This window comes from Pristiophorus japonicus, chromosome 11 (genome assembly GCF_044704955.1).
Source record: "Pristiophorus japonicus isolate sPriJap1 chromosome 11, sPriJap1.hap1, whole genome shotgun sequence".
Lineage (NCBI taxonomy): Eukaryota > Metazoa > Chordata > Chondrichthyes > Pristiophoridae > Pristiophorus > Pristiophorus japonicus.
The window spans coordinates 2,751,818-2,772,625 of NC_091987.1; the positions used below are offsets into that span (position 1 = coordinate 2,751,818).

Here is a 20,808-nt window from a genome sequence, read left to right on the forward strand (position 1 = left end):
CACCCTGGGCAGCTATTGGGACCCACGCCACCTGATACCCGCCCCCAGGTTAAAATTGACTCCAGTGAGTAAGAGGCAGCTTCAATCCATTTTTTACCTAGGATTACATAGGATATATGGCACAGAAACAGGCCATTCGGCCCAACAAGCCCATGCTAGCCTTTATGTTCCACTCGCGCTCCCTCCCATCTTTCCTCATCTAAATCTAATAGCATAATCCTCTATTCCCTTCTCCCTCATGTGCTTGTCTAGCCTCCCCTTAAATGCATCGATAGTATTTGCTTCAACTACTCCCTGTGGTAACGAGTTCCACATTCTCACCACTCTCTGGGTAAAGAAGTTTCTTCTGAATTCGCTATTGGATTTCTTGGTGACTATTTTGTATTGATGGCCTCTGGTTATGCTCTTCCCCACAAATGAAACATTCTCTCTGTATCCACTCTTATCAAAACCTGTCATCATTTTAAAGACCTCTATTAGGTCACCTCTCAGCCTTTTTCAAGAGAAAAGAGACCCAGCCTGTTCACCTTTCCTCTAATTCTGCCCTCTTGAGCATCCCTGATTATAATCGCTCAACCATTGGTGGCCGTGCCTTCTGTTGCCTAGGCCCTAAGCTCTGGAACTCCCTGCCTAAACCTCTCCGTCTCTCTACCTCCCTCTCCTCCTTCAAGACGCTCCTTAAAACTTACTTCAGTCACTTGCCCTAATTTCCCCTTCTGCGGCTCAGTGTCAAATTGTTTATCTCATAATACACCCATGAAGCACCTAGGGACATTTCACTACATTAAAGGCGCTATATAAATACAAGTTGTTGTTGATATGTACACCCTCGCATTTCTGGTATCATCTTTGTAAATCTTCTCTGCACCTTCTCCAGTGCCTTTATATCCTTTTTATAATATGACGACCAGAACAATACGCAGCACTCTAAGTTTGGTCTAACCAAGGTTCGATACAGGTTTAGCATAACTTCCCTACTTTTCAGTTCTATACCTCTAGAAATAAACCCTAGTGCTTGGTTTGCTTTTTTTATGGCCTTGCTAACCTGTGTCGCAACTTTTAGCGATTTGTATATTTGTATTCCAAGATCCTTTTGTTCCTCTACCCCACCGAGACTCGCAGCCTCCAAGTAATAAGTGACCTCCCTATTCTTACTCCCATAGTGTACTACCTCACATTTATCTGTGTTGAACTTCATTTGCCAATTACTTGCTCATTCTGCAAGTTTATGAATGTCCTCCTGAAAACTGTTGCAGTCCTCCTCAGTATTGACTATCCCCCCAATTTGATGTCATCCGCAAATTTAGAAAATGTGTTTTTAATTCCAAAGTCTAAATCGTTAATGTAAATTGGGAACAACAGTGGTCCCAGCACTGATCCTTGTGGAACACCACTGCTCATCTTCTGCCCCTGTGAATAGCTACCTTTTACCCCTAATCTCTGCTTTCTGTCTTGAAGCCAACTAGCGATCCATTCTGCTACTTGTCCCCTGATTCCGCCTTCTCTGACCTTGTTCATATCATGGGGTACCTTATCGAAGGCACTTTGGAAATCTAGATAAATTACATCTACTGCATTACCCTTGTCTACTCTCTCTGTTCCCTCTTCAAAAAATTCAGTGAGATTGGTGAAGTAAGGCTTACCCTTTTGAAATCCATGCTGACTATTCATTATATGTCTTGTTTATAGATGTTCTTCTATTTTCTCCTTTAGTAGGGATTCCATTATTTTTCCTACCACCGATGCTAAGTTGACTGCTCTATAATTCCCTGGACTTGTTCAATCCCCCTTCTTAAATATAGCTATTACATTAGCTATCTGCCAGTCCTCTGACACTATACCTTTTTCTAACAAATTATTAAATATGTGTAGTGATGCCTCTGCTGTCTCTTCCCTAGATTCTTTTAAAATGCATGGATGCAATCCATCCGGACCTGGGGTTGTATCCTCTTTGAGTTTGATTAGTTTATGTAATATATACCCTCTTTTTATTTTAAATGCACCTATCTCATTACTAATCTCATCATCCAATGTCATGTTCACCTGTTCTATCTCCTTGATAAATACTGAAGCCAAATAATGATTCATATTTCTGCCATTGCTCTATCATTACCTGTGGTATTATCCTGTCTATCCCATAATAGCCCTATTCCCATCCCAACCATCCTTTTTTGTTGATGTGCCTGTAAAATATTTTACTATTTTATTTTATGTTACTTGATAATTTCATAGTTCCTCTGCACCTTCTTAATTATTTTTTTGACTTCTGTCTAATCTCTTTGTATTGTCCCTTATCATGAATTCACTTCTGTCTATGTACATAACATAGGCTTCGTTCCTTACCTTTAATTGATCCCAAATGGTTTTATTCATCCATGGAGTCTCTTTACTGTTTAGTTTATTCTTTCTATTTAGCGGAATATATCAGGAATTTAGACGAAGGAATTGAATGTAGTATCTCCAAGTTTGCAGATGACACTAAGCTGGGTGGCGGTGTGAGCTGTGAGGAGGATGCTAAAAGGCTGCAGGGTGACTTGGACAGGTTAGGTGGGTGGGCAAATGCATGGCAGATGCAGTATAATGTGGATAAATGTGAGGTTACCCACTTTGGGGGCAAAAACAGGAAAGCAGAATACTATCTGAATGGTGACAGATTAGGAAAAGGGAGGTGCAACGAGACTTGGGTGTCATGGTACATCAGTCATTGAAAGTTGGCATGCAGGTACAGCAAGCGGTGAAGAAGGCAAATGGCATGTTGGCCTTCATAACTATTGGATTTGAGTATAGGAGCAGGGAGGTCTTACTGCAGTTGCACAGGGCCTTGGTGAGGCCCCACCTTGAGTATTGTGTACAGTTTTGGTCTCCTAATCTGAGGAAGGACATTCTTGCTATTGAGGGAGTGCAGCGAAGGTTCACCAGACTGATTTCCGGGATGGTGGGACTGACATATGAAGAAAGACTGGATCAACTGGGTTTATATTCACTGGAGTTTAGAAGAATGAGAGGGGATCTCATAGAAACATATAAAATTCTGACGGGATTGGACAGATTAGATGCAGGAAGAATGTTCCCGATGTTGGGGAAGTCAGAACCAGGGGTCACAGTCTAAGGATAAGGGGTAAGCCATTTAGGACCGAGATGAGGAGAAACTTCTTCACTCAGAGAATTGTGAACCTGTGGAATTCTCTATCACAGAGAGTTGTTGAGGCCAATTCACTAAATATATTCAAAAGGGAGTTAGATGTGGTCCTTACGGCTAAAGGGATCAAGGGGTATGGAGAGAAAGCAGGAATGGGGTACTAAAGTTGCATGATCAGCCATGATCATATTGAATGGTGGTGCAGGCTAGAAGGGTAGACTGGCCTACTCCTGCACCTATTTTCTATGTTTATATGTTTCTATTTCCCTTTTTTGAGAGGCCCGTTAGCACACAATGGGGCGTACAACACTTTTGCCCGGGTCGGAGGGGGGGTTGGGGGCGCTACCAGGTCCCGGGAAATTGCCCGGTATAGTGCGGCATGGCAGAACTGTGCCCCCCGGGTAGCGCAACTTCCGATGACGTCATCGCCGTGTGCGGCGACCCCTCAGCGCCGCGCGATGACCCCTTTCCGCCCCGCGGGGTCAGATTGTCTCGCGGCCAGCGAGCCTGGCCCGAGCGGGGGGTCTGCGCCGGGTAGAAGTTAAAGGAGAGGTCGCCAGGGTCCCGCTCCGCCATCTTAGTCTTTTTGCCGACTCTCGGGTCGGCTAGCATACCTTGTGTTTTTCCGTGATCCTGGCTGCCATCCTGCCGCCTGGCATTCTGTTTTTATGTGCCGGGCCACAGGCCTGGTACCACTCTGCCCTGGTGGTCCAGCGGAGGCCATCAGAGGCCTTGCAGAGTGCGCAGTGGCCCACCCCTTTAAGGGAAGGGGGTGCATTTCCTTGCACTGTCACCCCACACCCTGCAGACCACAAATATTCACTAGAAAACAATATATAACTACTGATAGATCTCTTGTGGCATTGCTCACAATAAATCCGTGTTTCACAATGACAGGAAGGAGGCACAGCAGGGGGCTTGCTACAGGACGTGCGCAGGATCATGAAGAAATAACTGAAACATGGGATGGAGCAAAGGATTCTCCAGAAGTATCTGATGATGATATCAACTGGCATCCAAAGTCCATTTTATTTTTCCCTCGTCATTTCTTTTAGAAACATAGAAATTTACAGCGCAGGAGGAGGCCATTCTGGCCCATCGTGTCTACACCGGCCGACAAAGAGCCGCACGCCCCTTGGTCACCAACCCTAAATGTTACACACAAACCCACGAACAATGATGGAAAGGCAAAGAGCACCCAGCCCAACCAGTCTGCCCCACACCACTCCATCACCCCTTTTACTAAATACATCTACACTCCACCCCAACCGGAGCCATGTGATCTCCTGGGAGAGGCAAAAACCCGATTAAAAACCCAGGCCACTTTAGGGAGAAATAATCTGGGAAAATTCCTCTCCGACCCATCCAGGCGATTGACACTGGTCCAGGAGATCACCCTGGCCATATTCAATTCCCTATTTTCTGCTAGTTATTCCCTGGAGGTGTTGATTCCTTGCTGGAGTACCATGCCACGGATGTTAGTCTTCCTCCCAGTAACCGTTATGCAAAAGTGAGTCTTGACCATGAGTGGTAGGCTATTTGTCTATGGGGCATCACAGCAGACCCTAATCCTGTCCCTCAGCTAATGTCCACACGTTTATCCAACAGGTGGGTGACAGGGTGGGGGTTGGGGGAGAGAAGTCTGACCTATTTTCTCTTCCATAACTGGGGCAAGCTGAGGCTACGTTTTCTAACGCGGTCTCACCACTGCCCCTGGAGGCGAGCATTCTAACCAGCGCAAAGTAAAGATCAAATCTGGGACCTTCTTGAATTATATGGTTCGACAACTCATGGTGTAAACTGTGTGAGTCATTGAGCCATCTCTTTACTATGCAGCGAGCACGAGCCAGCGGACATGCTGTGCTGAAAACAAGCAGGTCAATGAACTGTAGTAAACCTGTAGTTGCCTGGCTGAAGCCTAGCGATTAAAGGATGTCATGGCTTAATGGGGTTTTTCAGCACAATCTGCAGCCAAGCGTGCCAGTACCTACACTGCTGGGCGTCCCTGGCTGCTGAAGGAATCTCTGACACTATTCTTTGTCGTTCACGAGATTGTCCACAGTTTCTGCACATTCCTCAGATTCCTTCGACCTCCATGTGGCCTTCCATTTACCCTGGCCATGAAGCCCCTGGGATTTTAACTTTCTCTCCTCATCTCCTGATGAGAACTGTATTGTGAAGAATTTCAAAGATGCTGTGTTGCTATGGTAATGAGGTGACTGTGTTGTTGAGTGATCTGCTATGTCATGGAGTCTTAGGTCACAAAAATAGAAAGACTTGCATTTGTAAAGCACCTTTCATGACCTCAGCATGTCCCAAAGTACTTGGCAGCCAATGAAGTACAACTGAAGTCATGTTGTAATGTAGGAAATGCGGCAGCCAATTTGCACACGGCAATGAAATAATGACCAGATTATCTATTTTTAGGTGTTAGTTGAAGGATAAATATTTGCCAGGATAATGGGGATAACTCCCCCACTCTTCTTCATAGTGTGATGAGATCTGTTACGTCCACCTTAGAGGGCAGAGGGGACAGCGTTTTAACATCTGAAAGGTGGCATCTCCTTCGGTGCAGCACTCTCTGTACTGCGCTGGAATTTACGGCCTGCAATATGCGCTCAAGCTTCCAAAGTGGGAATTGAACCCACAGCTCTCTTGATTCAAAGGCAAGAATGCAACCCACTGAGCCACAGCTGACACTGACAAATCCTGCACAAGTCAAACATTTTGGCCAAGACAGACATAAGAGTTCATTATCTAGGCTGACAATCCAGTGCAGTACTGAGAGAGTGCTGCACTGTCAGAGGTGCCGTCTTTCAGATGAGACATTAAACTGAAGCCCCATCTGCCCGCTCAGGTTGATGTAAAGGATCACATGGTACCACGTGAAGAAGGGCCAGGGAGATGTCCCTGGTATCCCGGCCAATATTTATCCTTCAGTCAACATCACTAAAATAGATTATCTGGTCATTATTTCATTACTGTTTATGGAACCTTGCTGTGCACAAACTGGCTGCCGGTTTTCCTACATTACAACAATGACTGTGATCCATCCTTACTACACAGTATAAATGCACATGAGGCCCATGCTTGAGAGAAGGTCAGTCTGTGACCTGTCCTTTATTCCTTAGCACTCAAGTGATGGAAGTGGGTGGAGCTTCCTCTTTTATACCTGAAAGTCCAGGTTAGGAGTGTCTCCCACAAGTTCACCACCTAGTGGTCAGTGTTCTCACGGTGTTCAACTTGGGTCAGATTATACATTGATTACAATGCTGGTTGAATACATGACATTACCTCCCCCCCAAAGTCTTATTGGGATCACAGGTTGAGTCTCTCTGGTGGTTTACGCTCTCCTGTAGAGTGCCTGAGTTGGGGCTCCGGTTGTTGGGCGCTGGCCTGAGTGTCTGCTGTTTGCGGTGCCTCAGGCCTGTCCGGACTGCCCACAGTGACTGGGCTCTCCTCCACTTAGTTCTGGTGTTCGGTCACCTGTGGTGGAGTGAACTCTATATCGTGTTCTTCCTCTGCTTCTTCTATGGGGTTGCTGAACCTCCTTTTTGTTTGATCCACGTGTTTGCCGTAGATTTGCCAATCGGTAAGTTTAACTACCAGAATCCTATTTCCCTCCTTGGCAATCGCAGTTCCTGCGAGCCATTTGGGCCCTGCAGCGTAGTTGAGGACAAAAACAGGGTCATTTACATCAATAAATCGGGCCTTCGCATTCCTGTCATGGTAGTCATATTGTGACTGGCGCCTGCTCTCGACAATTTCTTTCATGGTGGGGTGTATAAGGGATAATCGGGTTTTGAGGGTCCTTTTCATTAGTAGCTCTGCGGGTGGAAACCCTGTGAGCGAGTGTGGTCGGGATCTGTAGGCCAACAGGAAGTGTGATAAGCGGCTTTGTAGGGAACACCCTTGGATTCTGAGCATCCCCTGTTTGATTATCTGCACTGCTTGTTCTGCCTGGCCGTTTGAAGCCGGCTTGAACGGTGCCTTTCTGGCATGATTAATTCCATTGCCTGCCATTAAGTCCTGGAATTCAGTGCTTGTGAAGCATGGGCCATTGTCGCTGACCAAGATGTCCGGTAGACCGTGGGCGGCGAACATTGCCCGTAGATGTTCCACCGTGGCAGAGGATGTGCTTGAATTTAACATGTCACACTCGATCCATTTGGAGTAGGCGTCTATTACAACCAAAAGACTTTGGGGGGGAGGTGATCTGTCTCCAGCTCAAATTTCCTGCCAAACAGGTACTGGTGCATTTTCTTTACCGCATATACACCTACGAGCGCCTCCTTTTCTACCATCCCGTAGCCCCTTTCTGCCTGGGACTGACTCCTGGAGGCATAAGCTACCGGATGAAACTGACCCTTGGCATTGACATGCTGCAACACACACCCGACACCATAGGACGACGCATCGCACGTTAACACAAGTTTCTTACATGGGTCATATAGCGTTAACAGATTGTTGGAACAGAACAAATTGCATGCTCTATTAAAAGCCCTTTCCTGGCTGTCCCCCCAGACCCATTCGCGACCTTTGTGAAGGAGCACGTGTAGTGGCTCTAGCAGCGTGCTCAATTTGGGAAGAAAGTTACCAAAATAGTTCAAGAGCTCCAGGAACGAACGCAGCTCCGTCGTGTTACGGGGTCTGGGTGCTCTCTGGATCACTTCCGTCTTGGACGCAGTAGGGCTGATCCCGTCTGCCGCTACCCTCATCCCCAGGAATTCTACCTCTGGAGCTAGGAAGACGCACTTCGCCTTTTTCAGTCGCAGCCCTACCCGGTCCAGTCTGCGTAGCACCTCCTCCAGGTTGTGCAGGTGTTCTTCAGTATCGTAACCCGTGATGAGGATGTCGTCCTGAAAAACCACCGTCCCTGGAATCGACTTGAGAAGGCTTTCCATATTTCGTTGGAAGATCGCGGCAGCCGAGCAAATCCAGGACGGACATCTGTTGTACTCAAACAACCCCTTGTGTGTTGTGATGGTGGTCAGCTTCTTCAATTCACTCGCCAGCTCCTGGGTCATGTAAGCTGAGGTCAGGTCCAATTTTGAAAAAAGTTTGCCACCGGATAGCATTGCAAAGAGGTCCTCCGCTCTCGGTAGCGGGTACTGGTCTTGGAGTGACACCCGATTGATGGTGGCTTTGTAATCACCACGTATCCTGACCGACCCATCCGCCTTGAGCACCGGCACGATCGGGCTCGCCCAGTCACTGAATTCGACTGGCGAGATGATGCCTTCCCTCAGCATGTGGTCCAATTCGCCTTCTATCTTTTCCCGCATCACGTACGGCACCGCTCTGGCCTTGTGGTGTACTGGCCTGGCGTCCGGGTTTATGTGAATCACAACCTTGGCCCCCATGAAAGTGCCAATGCCGGGTTGAAATAATGAGTCAAATTTGTCCAGGACCTGTGAGCATGATACTCGCTCCACAGAGGAAATTGCATTGACATTGCCCCATTTCCAGTTCATGACAGCAAGCCAACTCCTCCCCAGTAGTGCGGGACCATCCCCCGGGACAACCCAGAGTGGCAACCTGTTCTCCAAATCTTTGTGGGTCACGACTACCGTGGCGCTGCCTAGCACCGGAATGATCTGCTTTGTGTAAGTCCGTAGCTGTACGTCAATCGGCGATAATTTTGGCCTCCTGGCCTTGGATGCCCACAACTTTTTGAACTGTTTGATACCCATCAGGGACTGGCTGGCCCCCGTGTCTAGCTCCATTGATACTGGGATGCCATTGAGGAGCACTTTCATCATTATCGGTGGCGTCCTGGTGTATGAACTGTATACGTGCTCCACGTGAACTCGCTGAACTGCAGCTTCCAGCGATTTCCCCCAGCGTTCATTTCTGCAATTTCTGCAGGTATTTTGCTCATCTCTGCAAACTCCGGCTGAGTGTGTGCCTCCACGCCTCCAACATGAGCTGCTGTTTGAAACAAAAGTCCCTTGCAAGTCGATCGTCCCTGACTGCCCCTGTGACTGTCCTTGAGTGCGCCATTAACAGGAGTTGATGGTCCCATTATTGGCCACATTGTCCCTTGCAATGGTGTGAATCGCCGTTCAGCTTGCCATTGTCTCTGTCGAACTCCCCCTCTGGGTTCAACTACATGTTGGGGCATGCCTGACTGCCCTTGTCTGCCTGGAGAACTGTGTGCTGCTTTAACAATGTTGAATCTCTGTCCCAACCATTCCTAACACAGTACCTTTTGTCTGTTCTGCTAGTGGCCATGCTCGCGTGGTTTAAATCCCAGTTTCTCGTCGCCATTGATACGCCCTTACTACACAGTATAAATGCACTCGAGGCCCATGCTTGAGAGGTCAGTCTGTGACCTGTCCTTTATTCCTTAGCACTCAAGTGATGGAAGTGGGTGGAGCTTCCCATTTTATACCTGAAGGTCCAGGTTAGGAGTGTCTCCCAAAAGTTCACCACCTAGTGGTCATTGTTCTCACAGTGTACAACTTAGGTCAGATTATACATGGGTTACAATGCTGGTTGAATACATGACAGACTGCACTTCATGTTTTGATGTTGTGAAAGGCACTATATAAAGGCAAGTATTTTTCTTTTTTGGCAGTGTTATGAAATGGTAACCTGCTTAAAAATGGAATAAATTTCCGATATATATACCCTCTTTTTACAATATTGCTGCACGTATCACAGAGGAATTGCTGCCCTCTGTTGGGGTAGAGGTAGGGGGAGCTTTAGTCTTTAATCGCCTGTGGGGATCAGATAAGAATTTTCCAGATTTTTGTCCTCCCTAAAATGCCGTGGATTTTTTAATCTGCTTTTTTCGCTTCTTCCAGGAAATTGCACGCTGTGGGGAGGGGGGGATAGGAAACGGTGTTCCAGGCATTGTGAGTGTGGGGCAGGCTCGATAGACCAGCTGGTCTTTCCCTCCCCGTCGTTTTGGTATATATTTGTACACTGCAACTGACCTGTGACCTGGAAGTGCTTGATACCAGCACTGGGAGCTAGAAAATGCATAGCGCCCCATTTGGGGTGATAACTTTTCAGGGAGAACTAAAGTATCGGCGGGCAAAAAATAATTTTTGCTCCTGGGATCTTCTGCTTTAGTGCTCCAAGAGAGAAGTGGAGCGCTAAATAAAGCGCTATCGCTTCGCTGAGAGCGCTGAAGTCAGTGAGCGAGGCGGTAGCGGCAGAGCGCTGAGCAAAGTTCCGCGCAGTGCCGCCATCTTTGGAGGCTCCCTCCCTCGCTTAAAGGGAAGGGCCAATGTCGGTTTGAATCAATCCTCATGCTCTCTCTGTGGGGCCACGGGATCTGCGCTATGTACGTAACAGCCCCAAGCACTCGAAGAGAGGGCAGGGCTGACAAACCACGACCTCAAAACAAATCAGGAGACACCAGACTGGGGAGAGGAATAAATGTTGCCCGACATCATGATCTAGGGGCGCAAGAGAGTGAGACGGTAAGTGTTAGCGCCAGCGCAAAACCGCCAGGGAAGTTCGTGGGTGTCGGTGAATTTGCCGTGCTCGGTCGGTAACCCCGTAGCGCCCCGTTACCGCCTCCCGGCAGGCACTAACAGGAGGCACAAACCAGGCCAATTTCCCCCAACCCGGTGTCAAACATAGAAAAGTGTTCCATTCATCAGTACTGACATCTATCACCTTGATAAGGAACAATTTAACCAATTTGTTTTAAGTGACTAAGTATATTAACATTCATGTTCCATATATTTCTGCCTTAATAGGTTACAAGACTTTGCTGAAGGGCATCTCAGGCAAGTTTAGCAGTGGAGAGCTGATAGCTATCATAGGACCCTCAGGAGCCGGAAAGTCAACCCTGATGAATATTCTGGCAGGCTACAGGTAAGTAGAAACTAGGTCAGTCGGAATGTATTGATGAGAAGCCCAGCAATTATTTGGACATTACAGCTACCATATTTTCCTAAAGATATGCAACACACAGATCCAGTGATCCCTGCTGGGAAGGGCACGTGTTGTGGGTAGACGGTGATGCCTTCTGCTGTCGAATAACCTGCCAGCCCTCACTCTCTGGGCTCACACACACATCAGGAATGGCTGTTTGGCTGAGGAGCCGCAAGGACTGTTATAGGTCGCACAGCGGAAAGGAGGCATGGATTTCAAAAGAGGGAAAAAAATGAACAAAGGCCTGTGGATGGTCAGGGGTGTAGGTGATGTCACCGCATTGCAACAATAACTACCAGCGCCTTTAACATAGTAAAACATCCCAAGACGCTTCACAGGAGTGATTATCAAACAAAAGTTCACACCAAGCCACATAAAGAAATGTTAGGGCAGGTATAAAGCTTTGTCAAAGAGGTAGGTTTTAAGGAGCGTCTTAAAGGAGCAAAGAGAAATAGAAACATAGAAAATAGGTGCAGGAGTAGGCCATTCGGCCCTTCGAGCCTGCACCACCATTCAATAAGATCATGGCTGATCATTCCTTCAGTACCCCTTTCCTGCTTTCTCTCCATACCCCTTGATCCCCTTAACCGTAAGGGCCATATCTAACTCCCTCTTGAATATATCCAATGATAGGTGGTGAGGTTTAGGCAAGGAGCTCCAGAGCTTACACAGGGCATAGCTTGTATTAAATATTTGGGTTACGGTAGCATAGTGGTTATGTTACTTGTCAATAATCCAGAGACCTGGAGTAATGATCCGGAGACATGAGTTCATAATTCCACCATAGCAGCAGGGGAATTTAAATTCAGTTAATTAAATAAATCTGGAATTTAGAAAAAAAAGCTAGTATCAGTAATGGTGAGCATGAAACTATCGGATTGTTGGAAAAACCCATCTGGTTCACTAATGTCCTTTGGGGAAGGAAATCTGCCGTCCTTACCCGGTCTGGCCAATATGTGACTCCAGACCACAGCAATGTGGCTCACCACCACCTTCTCAAGGGCAGTTAGGAATGGGCAATAAATGCTGGCTTTGCCAGTGATAACCATATCCTATGAATGAATTTAAAAAAATTAAAATGCATTAAAAATACCAACGCAGTAATAAGTAGGTGGCTCTAAAGTGAAAGCTGGCATGCACAAATTTCGTTTACAGTTGACAACTCTGGTTCAATTTGCCGTCCAATTTGGCTTACAGAAAATATTAGTTGCTCCCCTATATTTACAAGAGAATAAATAAAACACTTACGCAGATGTGATTTACATACTACGTTTTACAATGGGTGTATCTGTGCTATTGGTGAGTAGATGTGTTATGTTGAGGGGTTGGGTGGTGCATTGGGCTATTCCACTGTTCTTTCATCTCTGCGATGAAAGTCTTCTCTCTGCTGGCGGGTAAAGGTCCTAATGTCAAATGAGGTGAGATGGCATCTGTCCATGGGCTGATTACCAATCTGAGAGAGGCCACAACGATGGCTGTTACAGTAAGTGGAGTTGTCACATTGGTGCCGTAGGTAGGGTTGCCAAACTCTGATTGGACCTATTCAAGGAGGTTTCATCACATGACCTCCCTCCAACTGCCCCCCCCCCCCCCCCCATATACCTAGGGGTACGGTAGTATAGTGGTCTGGGAAGCCCTGGCCGAAGACCGCCCTAGTACATCCGGGAGGGCGTTGAGCTTCTCGAATCTCAACGCTGCGAGCGTGAAGAGGTCAGGGGCAGGCAGCGGAAATCAGTGCCACCCACCCCTTCCTCCGACGACTATCTGTCCCACATGTGACAGGGTCTGTGGCTCTCATATTGGATTGTTCAGCCACCAAAGAACTCACTTTAGGAGTGGAAGCAAGTCTTCCTCGATTTCGAGGGACTGCCTATGATGATGATGATGGGTTATGTTACTGGACTAATAATCCAGAGGCCTGGACTCATGATCCAGAGATGTGAGTTCACATCCCACCACTGCAGCTGGGGAATTTAAATTCAGTTATTGAATTAATCTGTAACTACCGGATTGTCGTTAAAAACCCAACTAGTTCACTATTGTCCTTTTGGGAAGGAACTCTGCCGCCCTTACCCGGTCTGGCCTATATGTGACTCCAGACCCACAGCTACATGGTTGACTCTTAGCTGCCCTTCTGAAATGGCTGAGCAAGCCAAAGAAGTATTATGGACTGCAGCGGTTCAAGAAGGCAGCTCACCACCACCTTCTCAAGGGCAGTTAGGGATGGGCAATAAATGCCGGCCTTGCCAGCGATGTCCACATACTGTGAATGAATAAAAAAATAACTCCCCGCTCCCCCGCCATTGGTCACCTGTCACGTCCAGTCTCACAGCCCACCAGCTTCCACGCGACTAATTGGAAACCAAACAGACTCTTCATTGCCTGATTGGTTGGTATTTGACTGATAGTCAAACAGTCTTTTTCCCCCATCTCCGGTATTGTTATAACTAATAAAGAAAAGTGTTCAAAGGATTTATTTAATGTCCCTATGATTTTTCTCCCGGGTGTTGTTCTGGAGATTAATCTGTAGACTCCAGGACAATGCTCAAGAGTGGCAGCGGGGGCGCGGGTGACACGGGAGGGGGGAGTCTCTTCAAAGGTTGGGCTTAAGAGTTCAAAAGTGCTTTATTCTGCATCCAGTCACTGCTGTTCGTGACCTGGGATGAAAATTTGAAAGAGCATTCTGTTCCCTGCACTGACTTCCCTCATTTTTCTATTAAAAATCCTGTGAGAAAAGATAATTTATCAATAATAATGCTTCAGTGGCTACTGTTTACCGTGTTACCTTGCTTTTGCGATTAATTTAGAGAAACCGGAATGAAAGGCCAGGTCCTGATTAATGGACACCCTCGAGATCTTCGATCCTTCCGGAAAGTGTCATGCTACATCATGCAGGATGATATGCTGCTCCCTCACCTCACCGTTCAGGAGGCAATGATGGTAGGTCTCTGATGCGGTGGCTCTGTACAACAGCAGCAACAATCTGCCTTTAAGACTGTAAAGCATCCCAAGGCGCCATATCACCAAAGCTTGATCAAAGAGGTAGCTTTTCAGGAGTGTTTTTAAGGAGGAGAGCGTTTTAGGGAGGGAATTCCAGAGCTTGGGGCCTGGGTAGCTGAAGGCACGGCCACCGATGGTGGAGCGATTAAAATCGGGGATATTCAAGAGGCCAGAATTTGAGGAGCTCAGAGATCTCGGGGCTGGAGGAGGTTACAGAGGTAGGGAGGGATTTAGGGGCTGGAGGAGGTTACAGAGATAGGGAGAGGTGTAGGGGCTGGAGGAGGTTACAGATATAGGGAGAGGTGTAGGGGCTGGAGGAGGTTACAGAGGTAGGATGGGGTGTAGGGGCTGGAGGAGATTACAGAGGTAGGGAGGGGTGTAGGGGCTGGAGGAGGTTACAGAGGTAGGGAGGGGTGTAGGGGCTGAAGGAGGTTACAGAGGTAGGAAGGGGTGTAGGGGCTGGAGGAGATTACAGAGGTAGGGAAGGGTGTAGGGGCTGGAGGAGGTTACAGAGGTAGGGAGGGGTGTCGGGCTGGAGGAGATTACAGAGGTTGGGAAGGATGTAGGATTAGAGGAGGTTACAGAGGTAGGGAGGGGTGTAGGGGCTGGAGGAGGTTACAGATATAGGGAGAGGTGTAGGGGCTGGAGGAGGTTACAGGTATAGGGAGGGATGTAGGGGCTGGAGGAGGTTACAGATATAGGGAGGGGTGTAGGGGCTGGAGGAGGTTACAGATATAGGGAGGGGTGTAGGGGCTGGAGGGGGTTACAGAGATAGGGAGGGGTGTAGGGGCTGGAGGGGGTTACAGATATAGGGAGAGGTGTAGGGGCTGGAGGAGGTTACAGGTATAGGGAGGGATGTAGGGGCTGGAGGAGGTTACAGATATAGGGAGGGGTGTAGGGGCTAGAGGAGGTTACAGAGATAGGGAGAGGTGTAGGGGCTGGAGGGGGTTACAGAGATAGGAAGGGGTGAGAATATGGAAGGGTTTGAAAACATGTAGTTCCTTGCTCCATCTAAGAGCAGAGGAAGGTCAGAATGAGGAAAGATACCTCAGTTGAGCCTGCTCTCCCCATTGTTTAGATTCCCCCCGTTATTTTGCATCTCCGCACTCCCCTGGTGCCTAGGCCTTACTCTGCTGCTCCCCAATGGCTATGGAATTGTAATTTTTGATTGCTGTCGCAGAGTCTGTTGAATGTTCTTTTATTTTAATTGAGAAAATTAGGTCAAAGTGCAGGATGCTACCAAGGCTGAAAGCTGCACATAGGAACATAGGAGCAGAAGGAGACCACTCAGCCCCTCAAGCCTGTTCCACTATCCAGTTAGCTCATGGCTGATCTGTACTTCAAACCTTTGTTTTATATCCCTCAATACCCTTCCCGAACAACAATCTATCCACACCAGTCTTGAAAAACATCAATTATCTCCCAGCATCCACAGTCTTTTGAGGGAACAAGTTCCATATTTCCACTGCCCTTTGTCTCAAAAAGTGCTCCTTGATTTCGCTCCTAAACAGCCGTGCTCTAATTTTAAGTCTATGCCTCCATGTTCTGGATTCCCCACCAGAGGATATAGTTTCTCTGGGGTTAAAATTGGGCCGCATAGTGCTCAAATGGAACCCGACAGGCCCTAAAATGGCCGGCAGAAAGCGTGTGCGCACTTCGGAGCGGAAGTGCGCCGGCCGACATATCGGGAAAGGACAAATGAGAGGCGTGCTTTACCCACGCCAGAAGCAGGTGCTAGGCTATTTGCATATGCAAATAAGGGATCTAACGCCTGTTTCAGGCCCATTCTGCAATATTGGTTTTCCCTGAGGCAGCTGTGGGACATTTCTCTCTATTAAAGGTGCTATATAAATGCAAGTTTTTGCTGAGTCTCAGTCCTTCATTGGAGACTGTTCAGAGAAGGTCCATTCAGAGATGAGGGGGTTGACTTATGAAGATAGGTTGGGCCTATACTCATTGGAGTTCAGAAGAATGAGAGGTGATCTTATCGAAACATATAAGATAATGAGGGGGCTTGACAAGGTGGATGCAGAGAGGATATTTCCTACTCACAGGGGAAACTAAAACTAGGGGACATTGTCTCAGAATAAGGGGCCGCCCATTTAAAACTGAGATGAGGAGGAATTTCTTCTCCCAGAGGGTTTTAAATCTATGGAATTCTCTGCTCCAGAGAGTTGTGGACACTGGGTCTTTGAATATATTTAAGGCGGAGATAGACAGATTTTTGAGGGAATAAAGGGTTATGGGGAGTGGGCAGGGAAGTGGAGCTGAGCCCATGATCAGATCAGCCATGATCTTATTAAATGGCGGAGCAGGCTCAAGGGGCCAGGTGGCCTACTCCTGCTCCTATTTCTTATGTTCTTATGTTCCATTTTCTGCTTTATAAAATATTGAGTCTAAGACTGCAGTTATACTGCCACTTTCACATTGATGTGGATAGGAATCTGGTGCGGATTGATGCGCAAGGTGACAGTACAACTCGGGTGTTAGGTTCCATTTGAGCAGACTAATGCCAAGCTCTGCGAGGTCCCGTCAGGAGGCTGTCTTCTACTGGGTTGAGTTTGCACCCACTAAAGTATAGCTTCAGTCCGCTGGCTCGGTACTGCTCTTCACAGATGCTGATCTGAGTCTTACTGTAATTTTGTGCGTGTTCTGTTTCAGGTCTCAGCCAACCTGAAGCTCCAGGAGAAAGACGAAGGTCGAAAAGAAATGGTGAGTCCTGTTTGAGATTTTGAGGCAGGTCCTCTGAGTGTTTTTGTTGATTCTTTTTGTTAGTTTGATGACCTTGCATAGGACACATCGTAAACCTTCCAATAGAGCAGCAGTGCTGAGACAGTGCAAGGACAGAAGGAAAGTGTCAAGGATGAGGAGAGGACATTCGGCTGATCACAGCTGATCCCTGTAGTACACCACGTCAGTCTAGCAGTCTGCCACATTCTGAACACCCTTGTGTTATACCAATCAGGAAAGATTGAACAGGCTTATGGCTCTATTCTGCAGAAAAGAAAAAGCTGAGGGGTGACCTGATAGAGGTCTTTATGATTATGAAAGGATTTGGTTGGGTACACGTAGAGATGTTTCCACCTGTCGTGAGTCCAAAACTAGAGGCCATCACTATAAGGTAGACTCTAATAGGGAATTCAGGAAAAACTTATTTAACCAGAGAGTGATAAGAATGTGGAACTTGCTACCACAAAGAGTAGTTGAGGCGACTAGCATAGATACATTTAAAGAGAAGCTAGATAAACACATGAGCAATAGAAGGTCTTGCTGATTGGGTTAGATAAAGAGTGGTGTGAAGGAGGCTCGTGTGGAGCATAAACATTGACATGGGCCAGGTGGGCCTGAATGGCCTGTTTCTGTGCCGGACATGCTACGTAATTCTATGATAGATTATTCAAAATGTTCATTAAATTATTTTTTTTTACCCAAATTCTCAGTTTGTCAGGAAGTTCTCCCTCGTGCACCATCTGGATGGATAAGCTATGACTGGCCTTCCTCATCCGTGTTTACCTTGTGATCTTGTTTTCAGAAGTGGCATTAAAGACGGGTGTAAACGGGTGGTGGGGGTCTGGAACTCACTGCCTGAAAGGGTGGTAGAGGCTGAAACCCTCATCGCATTTAAAAAGTACTTGGATGTGCACTTGAAGTGCAATAACCTACAGGGTTTCGGACCAAGAGCTGGAAAGTGGGATTAGGCTGGATAGCTCTTGGTCGGACAGCGCGGACACGATGGGCCGAAATGGCCTCCTTCCGTGCTGTAGATTTCTATGATTGTATGACAGCAAACAGCTGCCCCCCCGTTAGCTGACCTCTTGTGATATCACATCTGTTGTTGACAGGTGAAGGAGATTCTGACCGCTCTTGGCCTGCTGGAATGTGCTAACACTCGGACCGGCAGCCTCTCTGGAGGCCAGCGAAAACGTCTCGCCATCGCCCTGGAGCTGGTCAACAACCCTCCAGTCATGTTTTTCGACGAGCCAACCAGGTATCTTTGTTTTTTTTCTACAGTGTGAACACCAGCGCCAGGGGAGTCAATACAGTTTATAGAGTGTGGGGTGTGGGGTGTGGTGGAGAAATGGGCTACGTTTTCAGACCGCCGTTATACGGCAGCCATTGCATTAACACCAATTGGGAAAATCCGGGCTATGGTCCGAGCACAACCTTGAAAGGAGTTGGTAGACGTTGATGTGGAGAAGCGCTTTGAGCTGTATGGCACATCTCCCAGTGGCCAGTATTCTTCCCAGTGGCCGACATTACCAAAAGAAGTTGGCTAACTGGTCATTCATTTCATTGCTATCTGTAGTATGTAAAATGGCAGCGGTGATTAACAATTCACTTGGGTGCAAAGTGCTTTAGGATCTCCTGAGAGATGCGATAATATAAAAATGCTAATTCTTTCTTTTCTAAAGTAAAGGGCTAAATGTAGCAGAATGAGTAACCACATTAATTACTTGGAGTTATTGATACGAAGGTGAGACTCCTTATAGACATACTCAGAGCAAACTTGTTCGACATATTCCTGAAGTCCCAGAGTGCTGGGGGCCGAAATTCAGGCCCGTTACCGGCAGAATGTGGTGGCCAGGCGGTGGAATCCAATGGCCGACGATTTCTGGTCGAATGGCCGCCGCAAGCCAAATTGAGCGGGGGTGGGGTGGTTTCTGGTAGTCCGCACTTCCGCCCCATCGCTGCCGTAAGCATGTCATCGGTGCCACATTACCGGGACCTCCCACCTCCATCGATGTTCAGGCCAGAAAAATCTAATGCCTGCTGAACGGTGCCCCGACAGCCTTTTCTGACTTTGCACCGTGTATTCTCTCCGTGAGCCCTGGCTGTGCGGCACCCATTAAAGGGCCCAGTGCCGCCGCCACCATTTTATGTTTTTTTTTGCCGGCCGACTTCCATGTGGGCCGGACTATTGTGCCCCCATGTTCGGTTGGGCACCCCCCCCCCCCCTCTTGGGTGCCAGGCCGCTGGGGGGGGCTGAAACCCTCCCTGGTGGCCCGGTGGCCGATCCTAAGGTGACAGCGGCGGAGAATCTGCCCAGCCTCCACTCCCGCCCCTCACCAGTACTTACCGCCGCATTATAACCGATTCCGGTCTGCTCGAAAAAAAAAAAGACAAAGATCTGAATATCGATCAAGAGTCGACCTCTTCCGAGATGGCGGTAAAAGCACTTAAAACACGGTAAGTGTGACAGCTTTCTGGCGGGCCTGAATTTCGGCCCCCTGGGATCCAGGTTTGTGCCTGGAATTTCCCACTGGGCCACTGCAAGTTATTCTTTCAGAAAGATAGTCTAATCTTTAACTTTCCACTTGCCTGATTTCATCATCCATTCTTTTGCCTGCAGTGGCCTGGACAGTTCATCCTGTTTCCAGGTAGTCTCTCAGATGAAATCCTTGGCTCAGGGTGGGAGAACCGTCATCTGCACCATACACCAGCCCAGTGCCAAGCTTTTCGAGCTGTTTGACAAGGTAAGGAATGTACTTTCTCTTCCTTATTTAACAGAGGAATTCCACTGGTTTTACCTCAGCATTTTCTGTGACTGATTGCCGTTCACCAATGTCGCGTGCAGTGCTGCTCCTCCAATTTATGGTGAAACACTCGAGAAGTGATGTTATTTTTCTCTCTTCCTCCAATTTTCTCAACTCCTGCCTTGAAGGCGCTGATTCGGGCTACGGTCAGTGTTTGGCAAGGTGGTCTTTCTTCGTATGAGACCCCTGGCCTTGAGTGAGAAAAGAAGGGTGACCTAATAGAGGTCTTTAAAATGATGAAAGGTTTTGACAGAGTGGATACAGAGAGAATGTTTCCACTTGTGGGGAAGAGCATAACTAGAGGCCATCAATATAAGATAGTCACCAAGAAATCAAAAAGGGAATTCAGAAGAAACATTTTTACCCAAAGAGTGGTGGGAATGTGGAACTTGCTACCATGGGGAGTGGTTGAAGCGAATAGTTTCGATGCATTTAAGCAGAGGCTAGACAAGCATATGAGGGAGAAGGGAATAGAGGGTTATGCTGATAGATTTAGATGAGGAAAGACAGGAGGAGGCTCGAGTGGAGCATAAACACCGGCATGGACTGGTTGGGCCGAATGGCCTGTTTCTGTGCCGTATATACTGTGTAATCCTATGTAACAAGCTTTTTGACTGTATGGGCCTGTCCTTAACTCCACACCGAAACGTACGCATTCAGTAGGAATCACTGGAGGAATCCTGGCTGACTACTATCGATTCTGCTTCTATCACCCTTTAAGGAAATGCATTCCAGATCATAACAACTCACTGCATAAAAATATTCCTCTTCAGCTTCCAGCTGGTTGTTTTGCCAATGATCTTAAATCGGGCCCTCTGTTTACCAAGCCTCCTGCCGGTGGAAACAGTCTCTCTCTATCCAATCATCACCCTTCATAAATTTGAACACATCGATTACATCTCCCCTCAGCCATCTCTGCTGGAAGGCGAACAATCCCAGCCTGTGATCTTGCTTGATGAGGAAAGTGACTTTGTCTCCACGCCTGTGCGGAATCACTTGCCGTTTGCTTGCCTCGGCCGAAAATCACAAACCCACCACACTCTGCAAGGCCCCGGTGCAGCCCAAGACTCTGCTTTGCTGTACCCGTCCATGGGCTGACTCTATGCGCAGATGCCAGTAATTTCTGCATCACACTAAGGTGCCGGGATGACCGTGTGTATTACTACAAGTTAGGTTCACCATTGCCCGCCAAAGTTGAACAGATCGGCTGGAGAACTAGGAACCTTTCCAGAGGGAGAGAGA

General features: G+C 47.6%; 1 protein-coding gene across 3 annotated transcripts in view; it reads left to right on the top strand.

Moving 5' to 3' along the window:
- Positions 1 to 20,808, top strand: part of LOC139275687 (ATP-binding cassette sub-family G member 1) — a 69,197-nt gene that overhangs the window by 18,576 nt on the left and 29,813 nt on the right. For all 3 annotated transcript variants that reach the window (XM_070892855.1, XM_070892857.1, XM_070892856.1), the window contains 5 exons: positions 10,855 to 10,972; positions 13,840 to 13,972; positions 16,694 to 16,744; positions 17,875 to 18,020; positions 19,383 to 19,506. In XM_070892855.1, coding sequence (XP_070748956.1) covers positions 10,855 to 10,972; positions 13,840 to 13,972; positions 16,694 to 16,744; positions 17,875 to 18,020; positions 19,383 to 19,506 — 572 coding nt within the window. The remainder of the gene's footprint in view (positions 1 to 10,854; positions 10,973 to 13,839; positions 13,973 to 16,693; positions 16,745 to 17,874; positions 18,021 to 19,382; positions 19,507 to 20,808) is intronic.